This window comes from Arachis ipaensis, chromosome B5 (genome assembly GCF_059453495.1).
Source record: "Arachis ipaensis isolate K30076 ecotype BB chromosome B5, ASM5945349v1, whole genome shotgun sequence".
Lineage (NCBI taxonomy): Eukaryota > Viridiplantae > Streptophyta > Magnoliopsida > Fabales > Fabaceae > Arachis > Arachis ipaensis.
In genome coordinates this window covers 136709529-136720523 of record NC_142440.1, presented here as the reverse complement: position 1 = coordinate 136720523, position 10995 = coordinate 136709529, and the positions used below count along the sequence as shown (strand labels likewise).

The following is a 10995-nucleotide window of genomic DNA, read 5'->3' as shown; positions in this document are numbered from 1 at the left end:
GACTCTGGAAGTATTGTCTTAACCTTCGGGAGGACACTAGGAGCGCCAGCGCCAGTCTTTCCAGTTTGCTATACCTCAGCTCTGGTCCCTGGAGTGCCCTGCTCATGAAGTAGACGGGCTGTTGTGTCTTTGCTTCTTCTGCAACGAGGACCGCGGCAAGCGCTTCCTCGGTTACTGACAGGTAGAGGTAGAGCGGTTCTCCGGCTCTGGGTTTCCCGAGGACTGGTGGTGCCGCCAAGATTTCCTTGAAGTGGTTGAACGCTTCTTCGCACACTGGGGTCCATTCGAACGTCATTCCCTTTCTCATTAAATTGAAGAAAGGTAGGGCCCTTGCTGCCGATGCGCCGAGGAAACGGGACAAAGCTGTCAATCTCCCAGCAAGTCTCTGGACGTCTTTGATGCAACCCGGACTCTTCATTTGAAGGACCGCTTGGCATTTTTCGGGATTGGCTTCCACTCCTCTTTGAGTGATCATGAAGCCCAGGAACTTTCCGGCCTCCATGGCGAACGCGCATTTGAGCGGATTAAGCCTCATGTCGTGTTGTCGTAGGGACGAGAAAACGCCGTTAAGGTCGCTCAGGAGATCGTTAGGTCGTGCGGTCTTTGCGAGTATGTCATCCACATAGACTTCTACTGTTTTGCCCATGAGTTCGTTGAATATCTTATTCATCAACCTTTGGTATGTGGCTCCGGCATTTTTTAGACCAAACGGCATTACCTTGTAACAATAGATGCCCCCTGGCGTTATGAACGTCGTTTTTTCCTCGTCGGGTCGGTGCATCGGTATCTGATTGTACCCTGAGTAGGCGTCCATGAAGCTCAGATATCTGTACCCTGCCGCTGCGTTGACGAGTGCATCAATATTAGGTAGGGGGTAGCAGTCCTTGGGACAAGCCTTGTTGAGGTCAGAGTAGTCCACGCACATTCTCCACCTCCCGTTGTGTTTTTTAACCAGAACCACATTCGACAACCAAGTCGAATAGTCCAGTTCCCGGATGAATCCCGCTTCTAAGAGGCTGGCCGTTTGCTTGGCCACCTCATCCGCCCTTTCCTGCGACATTTTTCTCCTTCTCTGGGCCACTGGTTTGGCTCCTGCCTTTACGGCCAGGTGATGCGACATGAGCTGGGGATCTATCCCGGGCATGTCGGCAGGTGTCCAGGCAAAGAGGTCGGCATTGGCCCTGATCATTTCCATCAAAGGCTCCTTTATCTCGTGCGGGAGGTTTCTGTTTATGAATGTGAATTTATCGTCCTCCTCGCCGACTTTGAACTTTTCCAAGTCTCCTTCTGGCTCTGGTCTGGGTTTGTCGTCTACCCTGGCATCCAGGTCGGCTAGGAAGACCCCTGACGCTTCCTTGGATTTTTTCCTGAGAGAAAGGCTGGCGTGGTCGCAAGCGACCACCGTTTCCAAGTCGCCCCTGAGGGATCCCACGGATCCGTCATCGGTGATGAATTTCATCACCAGTAGTTTCGTACTGATAGCTGCCCCCAAGTCGTTAATGGTCTTTCTCCCTAGGATGATGTTATAAGCCGTCGAATCTTGTAATATCACAAAGTCTGCCATGACTGTTCTCCGTCTTTGCCCTTGTCCCACAGAGGTCGGGAGTGTGATAATTCCGTCCGGCTTGATGAAGTGGTCACCTAACCCTACCACACCGTACTGGTGGGTCGTCAGGTCGGAATCTCTCAATCCCAAGGCATCGAAAACGTTTCGGAACATGATATTTGAGTCTGCCCCCGTGTCTACCAGGATTCGTTTGACGAGGCCAGTTCCGACCCTAGCCGTGATGACCATGGGCGGACTTTCCGGCGCCTCGTCGAACCATTGATCCTCCGGGCCGAAAGAGATAGTTGGGAGACCCTTAAGACTTCTAACGGGTGAGGTGGAGATCGCTAGGACCTTGGCATTTTTTTCTGTGCCGATTTCGACTTCGGGGCGGTATTTCTGGCCGTTACCACGTTTACCACTGTGAGGCCGTGGTCGTCACCCTCTGGTTCTTGTCGTCGCCTCGTTGGTCGGGATCTATCTTCGGTGTCGTGGTCTCGGTTGCGTCTCCTTGGTTCCCTTATAAAGTGGGCGAAATCGGCGAGTTTGCCGTCCCTGATAGCTTGCTCGAGGGCGTCCTTTAGGTCAAAGCAGTCTTGGGTCTTGTGCCCGTAACCCTTGTGATACTCGCAGTAGAGGTTCTTGTTTCCTCCCGTCCTGTCCTTCAGTGGTCGGGGCTTCGCCAGTATCCCCTTTTCTGCTATCTGTTGGTAAACTTCTGTGATCGATGCCGTGAGGGGGGTGTAGTTGGTGAACTTCCCAACTCGGGGGAACGGTTTGGGTGGTTTACTCGGACCGCCGTCCCTGGCGTGTTCCTTTGGTCTTTCTCTGGCTTCGAAGTGCCGGGCTTGGTTATAGGCCGGCTGCCGTTTATTGGCAGCCACAACCCGGCTGACTTCCTCGTCATTAATGTATTCTTTGGCCACGCACTGGATCTCTTGCATTGTCCAGACGGGCTTTGTGGTGAGGTGTTTCCTGAAGTCCTCATTCGAGAGTCCGTTCGTTAAACACAAACTTGCCACTGAGTCTGTCAGACCGTCAATTTCCAAGCACTCGTCATTAAAACGGTCCAGGTACTTCCTGGTCGGCTCTCCGGGTCTCTGTGTCACCCCCAGCAAATTAATTGGGTGTTTGGCTTTGACAATCCTAGTTGTGAACTGAGCCAAGAAGGCGTGGCTGATGTCGGAAAATTGGGTCACCGAGCCTTGCGGGAGGTTGTTAAACCACCGTATTGCCGGGCCCGCTAAGGTGACCGGGAAAGCGCGGCATCTGACCTCGTCTCCCACCCCTTCTAGGTTCATCCTGGCCTCAAAGGCCGTCAAGTGTTCCAGGGGGTCTTGCGTTCCGTCATACTTCATGTCTGTCGGCTTGTCGAAGTGTTTCGGTAGTCGGACCTCGAGTACAGAGCGGTGGAAAGGAGTCGCTCCTATTATGACGGGTCCTCGGGCAGTTCTTCTCGACTCGTTGTTCTCGCGGTGAGCTTCCTCGTCGCCCCTGTTCGACGCGCGCCGCCTTTCGTGTCGGGCGTAGATAATGGGGTCGCGACTTCTTCTTCTGGGGCGTACCCGCCCCCCAGTGCTCTCCGACTCGTATTGGGGGCTCGGCGTGCGCCTCGAGCGGCTCCTTGAACGGGAACGGGTGGGGCTCCGCTCTGGGGAGCGTTGGTCGCGCTTTCTTTCTGCTAGCCTGCGCTCTAAGTCCTGCATTCTGTGGCGTAGTTCTTGCATTATCCTGGCGTGGTTATCACCCGTCCCCTCGAAGGGGCGTCTCTCGTGAGTCTGTGTCGCATCCCTCGGGGGCGACCGTTGCTGTTGCCGGGATTCCGTCGCGACGGCGCCTCCCCCGAGCACGGGAGGCGCTACCTCGGAACCTGTCCCAGTCTGGACCAGCACGAAATCCATGGACGAGTTTCCCCACAGACGGCGCCAATGTTCGGTAGGTCGGGTACCAGACGGTTCGGGTTAGGACCCTGAGGTCAACGCTTGGGATGGTGGAGAGGCTCGTCTAGTCGTGGTTTCCTGGTCCCGGGTGTGCGAGGTCCCGAGCACTTCGTATGTAGAGGGGGGTGCCACCTGCAAAGACACTCCGACGCTCTTGTCAGAATATGTGCAGGCGGAAAGGAGGTGGTGTAAGAATGTGACGTACCTTGGGGGGAGAGCCAGTCTCTCCCTTATATACATGTCAGTAGTGGGCCCCTCCAGTGGTCAGGCCCATACCCTCAAGGGCGCTGTCCCACGGCTGTGTGCAAGCCGTACAGGACGCGTGTCCGGATCGAGTGGAGGGCGCGTTGTTGGGCCGGCGGGAACTCGGGTCGGGTTAATCCGCGTGAGTTTGGGCCAGGCCGTAACAGTATATAAAGAACTACCAGATGGATTAAATGATGTCCACCATACTAAATCATTGTAATGTAACAAAAATTATAGCAAAGACTTAATAACATATTAACAAGACTAAAACCTGCTTAATCTTTTCTTATATAAAATTGAAACATACTTTTATCTAGGTAAACTAATAATAATTTAAAAAATATTTAATAAATAAAATATCAATAATTCTATTTCAACTCACATAAATAATTAACTCCACGAAAAAAGAAAGGTTTTTGTTAGGTCTTTGTAAAACAAGAAAAGTAGAGTATATATATATATATATATATATATATATAAAAGTGGATTTTTGTAATTATTTGACATCGTTTTCCATTTAAGTTGTTAATAGAAATTAAAACACTATTTTAAAATAAAATGTAAATTAGAAGAATTTTTAACACATTAACTAAAAAGAGTTCAATTTGAGAATTAATTTTTTAAGTAAAATGACAATTAAATTTTTACAAATTTTAACTGCAGATTAATTAATTTTAAAAAAAAAATAAAGATACTATTTAGATTCTACACCATATTAAATAATGAACACTTTATATCTTTTAATATGTGATAACAAGATCATTATAGATAATAAAATACATACACAATTTTATTTTTTTTCACTATTTATAAATAAAAAAACATAACATATTTATGGTTTGTTATTAGGGAGGATCTAATTGATATTTTTTCCAAAAATTAGTTAGTCTAAAGACGAAATTTTAAAAAATTTAATTATTACTTTATTTTATTTTTTTTTTAATATTAGCAAACTTTTTTAATTTAAAAGCCAAATCTTAGAATTAAATTCTAAATTTTAAATTTTAAATTATAAATTATAAAAAACAAAAATTAAAAAATAATCTTACAATAAAAAAAGTAATATTTAAAAATGTTTATTTTTTCTAACAAGAAATACTTATAAGAATAAACTTGACAATCCGGCTCCGAATACCAAATAATACTTAAAGAGTATTTGTTAAAGAGTCAATGGTCTAAGTATATAATGTGCTAAATTTTTGGTCCAATATAAATAAAATGAATATCATTCATATTATTCAAAATAACTATATGAATAACATGGATAATAAATATTTTATGTCATAAAATCAGATCTTAAAATTTACTAAGAATTGAATTCTTGACTTTTTAAATTTAGAACTTTAATATCATGTTATAAAACTACTCATCCTAAAAATTTAATTTGATAAAAAAATTAACATTAATAATTATATCTCTAATACTGAATAAACCTCTATTATACACAACTTACAAAATTTTCATTAGCTCGTTGTACTTTCTTATACTGAAAAATGGATTTGTCAAAGTTTGTATGAACCATGAAGTATGAACAACCGAAAGTGCAATCACGACACGTGACCCATCCCTTTCGTGCACGTGTCGACCTCCAAGGGAGGGGATTTTTTGTACCGCATTTTCTGGTATCTTCACGCGTAATCGAAATCTAGTCGTCCATTTCTTCCACCCTATCAAGCGATCCAACCCGTTAAGATCTACACCCGTTGGGAATCCGCCACGTACCCCCATCAACACGTGTCAAAAACTAAGCGGTCAAATATACATTAATTTAATCTTATCTTTAAAGACATCGCTCCCTATAAAGACTCGTTCAAGCTCCCTCCATGTCCACTCATCAAAAAATTAAAAATATCCAACCGTAATTGCAGTTGAACTCGCTAAATTACCGAATCAAACCGAAGAGCAAGATTTTCTCGCGTTCTTTCCCGGCGATTATATTTTATTTTTCTATCCCAGTTTTTGATAGATTTTCCAGGAAAATTGTATATCCAATAGAAGACAGAAAATAAAGAAAACATGGCATTGAGCTTAACTCACCAGATCGGAAGCCTAGCCGGTACGCCGGTGCCAGATACTTCGGCGGGAGAGTCGTCTACGTCGTCGGCGACAGTTAGCGCAGCGGCGGTGTGGAAGTCTCCGTCAGCGAACATCCGATGCGCGGCGAGGAAACCAGATCCGGCTGGAGCAGACGCGCTGTCTCCTCCGCTGACACCGTGCAGGTCGCCGTCGTTTACGGGAATACGGCCAGATCTATCGGTTGCTTGTAAGGCATTCGCGACGGATACGGCCGCGAACCCATCGGAAACGGACGAGGCTGAGAGAGCGTACAGAGAAGGAGGAAAAGGAGGGAAGAGCGGCGAGGGAGGGGTTCCGGTTTACGTGATGATGCCGTTGGACAGCGTGACGTGGGGGAACGGAGTGAATAGGAAGAAGGCGGTGAACGCGGCGATGATGGCGTTGAAAAGCGCCGGTGTGGAGGGCATCATGATGGACGTGTGGTGGGGGCTTGTGGAGAGGGAGAAGCCTGGGGAATATAATTGGGGAGGGTATAGGGAGCTTCTGGAAATGGCGAAGAAACATGGCTTGAAGGTCCAGGCGGTTATGTCGTTTCATCAATGCGGGGGTAACGTCGGTGATTCATGCACGTAAGTTTCTCTTTCTCTCTCAATTTCTTCAACAAACCTTTTTTATGGTGATAAATCTTCATGACAGAAATGAAATTAGAGTGTTGTGTTATGTTTTTCTGAAAATCAGGTTTATAACAGCCAAAATCAAATTGGAATTTAGTGCGTAAAATGTCTGTATTCAATTCCCTGTTTAATGCTATCGTGATTTTGAATTATTGGTAGTAGGATCTTAGGCCCAAAAATGCTTAAAGAGAGGAGAGTTTATTTTATCGAACTAGATGTAGTTGTGAATTTTTGTTTGGTTTTAGTTTGAGCTACGACACTGTTGTGATTTTTGAGTAGATATGTCCGTGGATTTATCATTTACTTTGATTACGACAATCAATTTATCAATTTATTATACATATGAATTATTAAATGGCTTAAGTTTTCAATTTGTTTAAACGGCTAGCATATGAATTATTAAATGGTTTAATTATTCCAATATTGTTTATAATTTTATCAAATTTGTAATTTTTTTATTTTTTAATGGAGTTTTTATACTGTTTTTTATTTTAATTTTGTAATTAAATTTTTAAGAATCTAAAAAATATTAAAGATAATAGAATATTTTTAATTAAATTTTTAAACATATTTTTAGAAGAAATATTTTATTAATTTTATTTTTGTTGCATAAATTTTAATTATAAAATTAAAAATAATTTCAAAATTCAATTTTAAAAAAAATTATAAAGACTTAATTATAAATTTGGTGGAACTATCATAATAATTAAACCTTATTAAATTATCTTGTTAATTGTATTCTGATTTCTGGTTGTGTTCAATTTTGTATTTTCATGTCTTTGCTCGCTTCTCCTTCATTCTGTTTATGTGAAGTAATAGTTTCATGTCTTAATCATTTTATTATCCCAGAAGTAAAAATTCCTAGAGCAACACTTCAAATTCTTTTTGATAAGCATGAATCAGTTATCTCTGAATCGGGAAGCTGTAATTGTTCTTTAATCAATTTCAGACTGTTCATTTAGATGTTCTGATGATGAGGTACTTGATTGTAAGTTTGTAACAAATATGAATGCAGTGTAAAAATTAAAGCTGATATGAATTAAAAATATAATTTTGTTAATTAGATTTTTGAAAATTGAATAAAGAAAGTGCACAAAACCTAATTTAGGGATAAGTAATAAGTTGAAATTTAAATGATTTTTTTATGACTGATTAAAAATTATTAAATTATAACAAAAGAGAAGCGTGAGGAGCACGGCGCCAAAGAGTTTTATGGAAAAACGAAATACACGAAGAACCCCAAAAAATAAAATAAAATAAAACAAAAAAATAATTAAATAAATAAGAAAAACGAAATACACGAGCGAAGGTGCGGGGGGATGATAGTGTGTTTTTTTGTTACTGTAGCTCGAAGTTAACTTTTCAACTTGTATTTGTACTAACCACTAAGATTCGTGGCGACTATTTCTTTTCAAAAAATAATTGTATTTTTCAATTCAAAAATCCCATTTTCGAGAAACCTTTTATGAATTATAGGGGTCTTATTGCAAAATGAGGCGTGATCACTACGGTACAACGAGTTTTTTTATGGCTATAACACAATGAACTTTATTTTATTTGTCGCGTATAGTGAACGTAGATAAAATACTCGATAGAGGGGATGCGGTTTCGTGACAGATAATGGTACCACGTGAGTGTTAGAAGTTGGATTGATTCACTTCTTCATGGCCTAAAAAACAAAGTGGGTTATCCTTGTGGATATACGCCTAGAATTGTAGTGGACCCCATATCTCAATATGACAGTTATGCTCTTTACGTTCCATTTAGAACATGGCAACCCTTCTCAATTTGTTTGATACATAATTCTTTATTAGCTTGCTGATTGGAGCTTGGATCCTGGATCCAACCAGATAATCCTCTCTTTTTTTAGAGTCAATAATATATCTGAAAGACTCGAGCACTGCATCCTCAAGTATTTAACTTAATATTTTAATATATGTTTGAAAAATATGTAGCTATTATGTGTAAGAGATTGATTATTGGTGAAAGAGTAGACTGTTGTCTATTGTTGTCACAATGTTTGAATAAGTGGTGTCTTAATCGTGAGTTGGAACTCATTGATCGTTCTCATGCTTACAGTATTCCCTTGCCTAAATGGGTAGTGGAGGAGATTAACAATGATCCTGATCTTGCATACACTGATCAATGGGGAAGAAGAAACTACGAATACCTATCACTGGGTTGTGATACTTTGCCTGTACTCAAGGGCCGTACACCAGTTCAATGTTATGCTGATTTCATGCGTGCCTTCAGAGACAATTTCAAGAACCTTCTTGGTGACACTATTGTGGTAAATATCCACATGACCCTTTCTCCATAGTACTCTTATGTTTTAAATCATTGCTAGATTTCACCTAACTTCTCTATAATTGACACAATTCAGGAAATACAAGTTGGTATGGGTCCAGCTGGTGAGTTGCGTTACCCTTCATACCCAGAGCAAAATGGCACATGGAGGTTCCCAGGAATTGGTGCTTTTCAATGCTATGATAAGGTATTGTCACATTCATTTATTTTTTCCTGTTTTGAACTCTCTTACTTTAATTTACCAAAAATGGTTGTAGTTTGCTTTGTATTTCTAATATTGTTTTGTTCTACTGTGGTGCAGTATATGTTGAGTAGCTTGAAAGCTGCAGCCGAAGATGCCGGTAAGCCAGAATGGGGAAGCACAGGCCCAAGAGATGCTGGTGAATATAATAACTGGCCAGAAGACACACCATTCTTCCGCAAAGAAGGAGGAGGCTGGAATAGCGAATATGGCGAATTTTTCCTCACTTGGTACTCTAAGATGCTCTTAGACCATGGTGAGAGGATCCTCACCACAGCTAAGTCGATCTTTGAGGACACAGGAGTCAAGATATCAGTAAAAGTTGCTGGCATCCACTGGCACTATGGTACAAGGTCTCATGCTGCAGAGCTCACAGCAGGTTACTACAACACCAGGTTCCGGGACGGCTACATCCCCATCGCCGAGATGCTTGCACGACATGGCGCCATCTTCAATTTCACGTGCATTGAGATGCGCGACCATGAGCAGCCTCAGGATGCTCTCTGCGCACCGGAGAAGCTCGTGAAGCAAGTGGCTTTGGCAACTCAAAAAGCGAAGGTTCCCCTTGCCGGTGAGAATGCGCTGCCAAGGTATGACGAGTATGCACACAAACAGATCTTAAAGGCATCACAGCTGAACGTGGATGAGGACTCTGGCGAAAAAGAGATGTGTGCATTCACATACCTGAGGATGAACCCTCATCTATTCCAGCCAGATAACTGGAGGAAGTTTGTGGCATTTGTGAAGAAGATGAAAGAAGGGAAGAGTGCACGTAAGTGTTGGGAGCAAGTGGAGAGAGAAGCAGAGCATTTTGTGCATGTCTCGCAGCCACTTGTGCAAGAGGCTGCTGTTGCTCTTAGTCAATAATAATTTGCTTGGATCTTCTTCGTCTTGGGCTTTAGGAAATCAGTGACAGATAGGCTATGAAAGTTTTAGTTATGCAGCAGCCTATCTCTCTGGCTTTGGAGATGTATAATTTTGTATTATATTTGTTGTATTCTACCGAAAACATCTATTATTATTACCATTCATGTAGCGTAATGCCGTAATGTATTGTTGAGGCAAGATTATGTTATTATCAATATTATTTCAAAGGGTGTTTTTTTCGTCCATTATCTTGCCATGAAAACGAGAGAAGCGATAAGGGGAGGTGGAAATTTTAGTGATAATTTTTTTCATTTTCTAGCGCAATTTTAATTTTTACCAACCACGAGTCCAAATTCCAACCATATAGCAACCGATTATGCAAGTCATCAGTAACCACAAATAACAAATCATTGAGACGGTCGTGGTGCACAAAAGTTGAACAAGGATTTTGTCATTTTGCTGTAGAACTATCTAGATGCAAGATTTTCTTCGTCAATTTTCTGGAGTTCAGTAAAATCTTCTCTGCCCCGTTCTTTTCTCTTGAGCCAAAAAATTCTTCTTCCCTTTATCCTTTAAAAATGAGATCGACTTAGATAAAGATATTTAAAACGTTTTTTTTTTAAATATTTTTAAATAATTAAAATTAAATATATATAATTGATTAAATTATATTATTTTTATCAAAATTAAATTAAATAAATTAATTTGGCCAAAAAATCAATAAATTATATCTTAAACCGATTTAAATTAATATTTTTTTATAAAAAATAATTATAATATTTTTATTATATATATATATTAAGAACCCTAAATTTTAATCTTTTTCTTTTTTTTTTGTGTCATTATAGTTAGGATTTATAAAATTAAAAAAATATATAATAAAAATATTTTAGTTATTTTTATAATAAGATTATTGTAGTCATTTTTTTTATAAAAAAAATATTAATTTAAATCGATTTAAAGTTTGGTTTATCGCTTTTTTGACCAAATCAATTTGTCTGATCTAATTTTGATAAAAATAATATAATTTAATTAATTATATGTGTTAAATTTTAGTTAATAACAAACATTTTTAAAAAAAAGACGTTTTAAACATTTTTATCGGAGTGTCTCCCTTTAAAAATATTTTTATTTACAATTAATAAAATAAATTTTTCA

General features: G+C 40.5%; 1 protein-coding gene across 1 annotated transcript; it reads left to right on the top strand.

Moving 5' to 3' along the window:
* The first annotated feature begins 5560 nt into the window (after window positions 1-5560).
* BAM1 (beta-amylase 1) lies at window positions 5561-10080 on the top strand. The gene is made up of 4 exons (XM_016347847.3): window positions 5561-6377; window positions 8502-8712; window positions 8806-8916; window positions 9031-10080. The coding sequence occupies exons 1-4, from the start codon at window positions 5749-5751 to the stop codon at window positions 9835-9837; spliced, it is 1758 nt and encodes a 585-aa protein (XP_016203333.2). The 5' UTR covers window positions 5561-5748; the 3' UTR covers window positions 9838-10080.
* The last annotated feature ends 915 nt before the right edge of the window (window positions 10081-10995 follow it).

What these genes read in the sequence shown, in the direction of transcription:
- BAM1 (XM_016347847.3), top strand. Translation starts at nt 5,749, where the DNA reads ATGGCATTGAGCTTAACTCACCAGATCGGAAGCCTAGCCGGTACGCCG. An exon ending in AACGTCGGTGATTCATGCAC is followed by an intron (nt 6,378 to 8,501) that starts GTAAGTTTCTCT and finishes TCATGCTTACAG; the next exon opens with TATTCCCTTGCCTAAATGGG. An exon ending in CTTTTCAATGCTATGATAAG is followed by an intron (nt 8,917 to 9,030) that starts GTATTGTCACAT and finishes ACTGTGGTGCAG; the next exon opens with TATATGTTGAGTAGCTTGAA.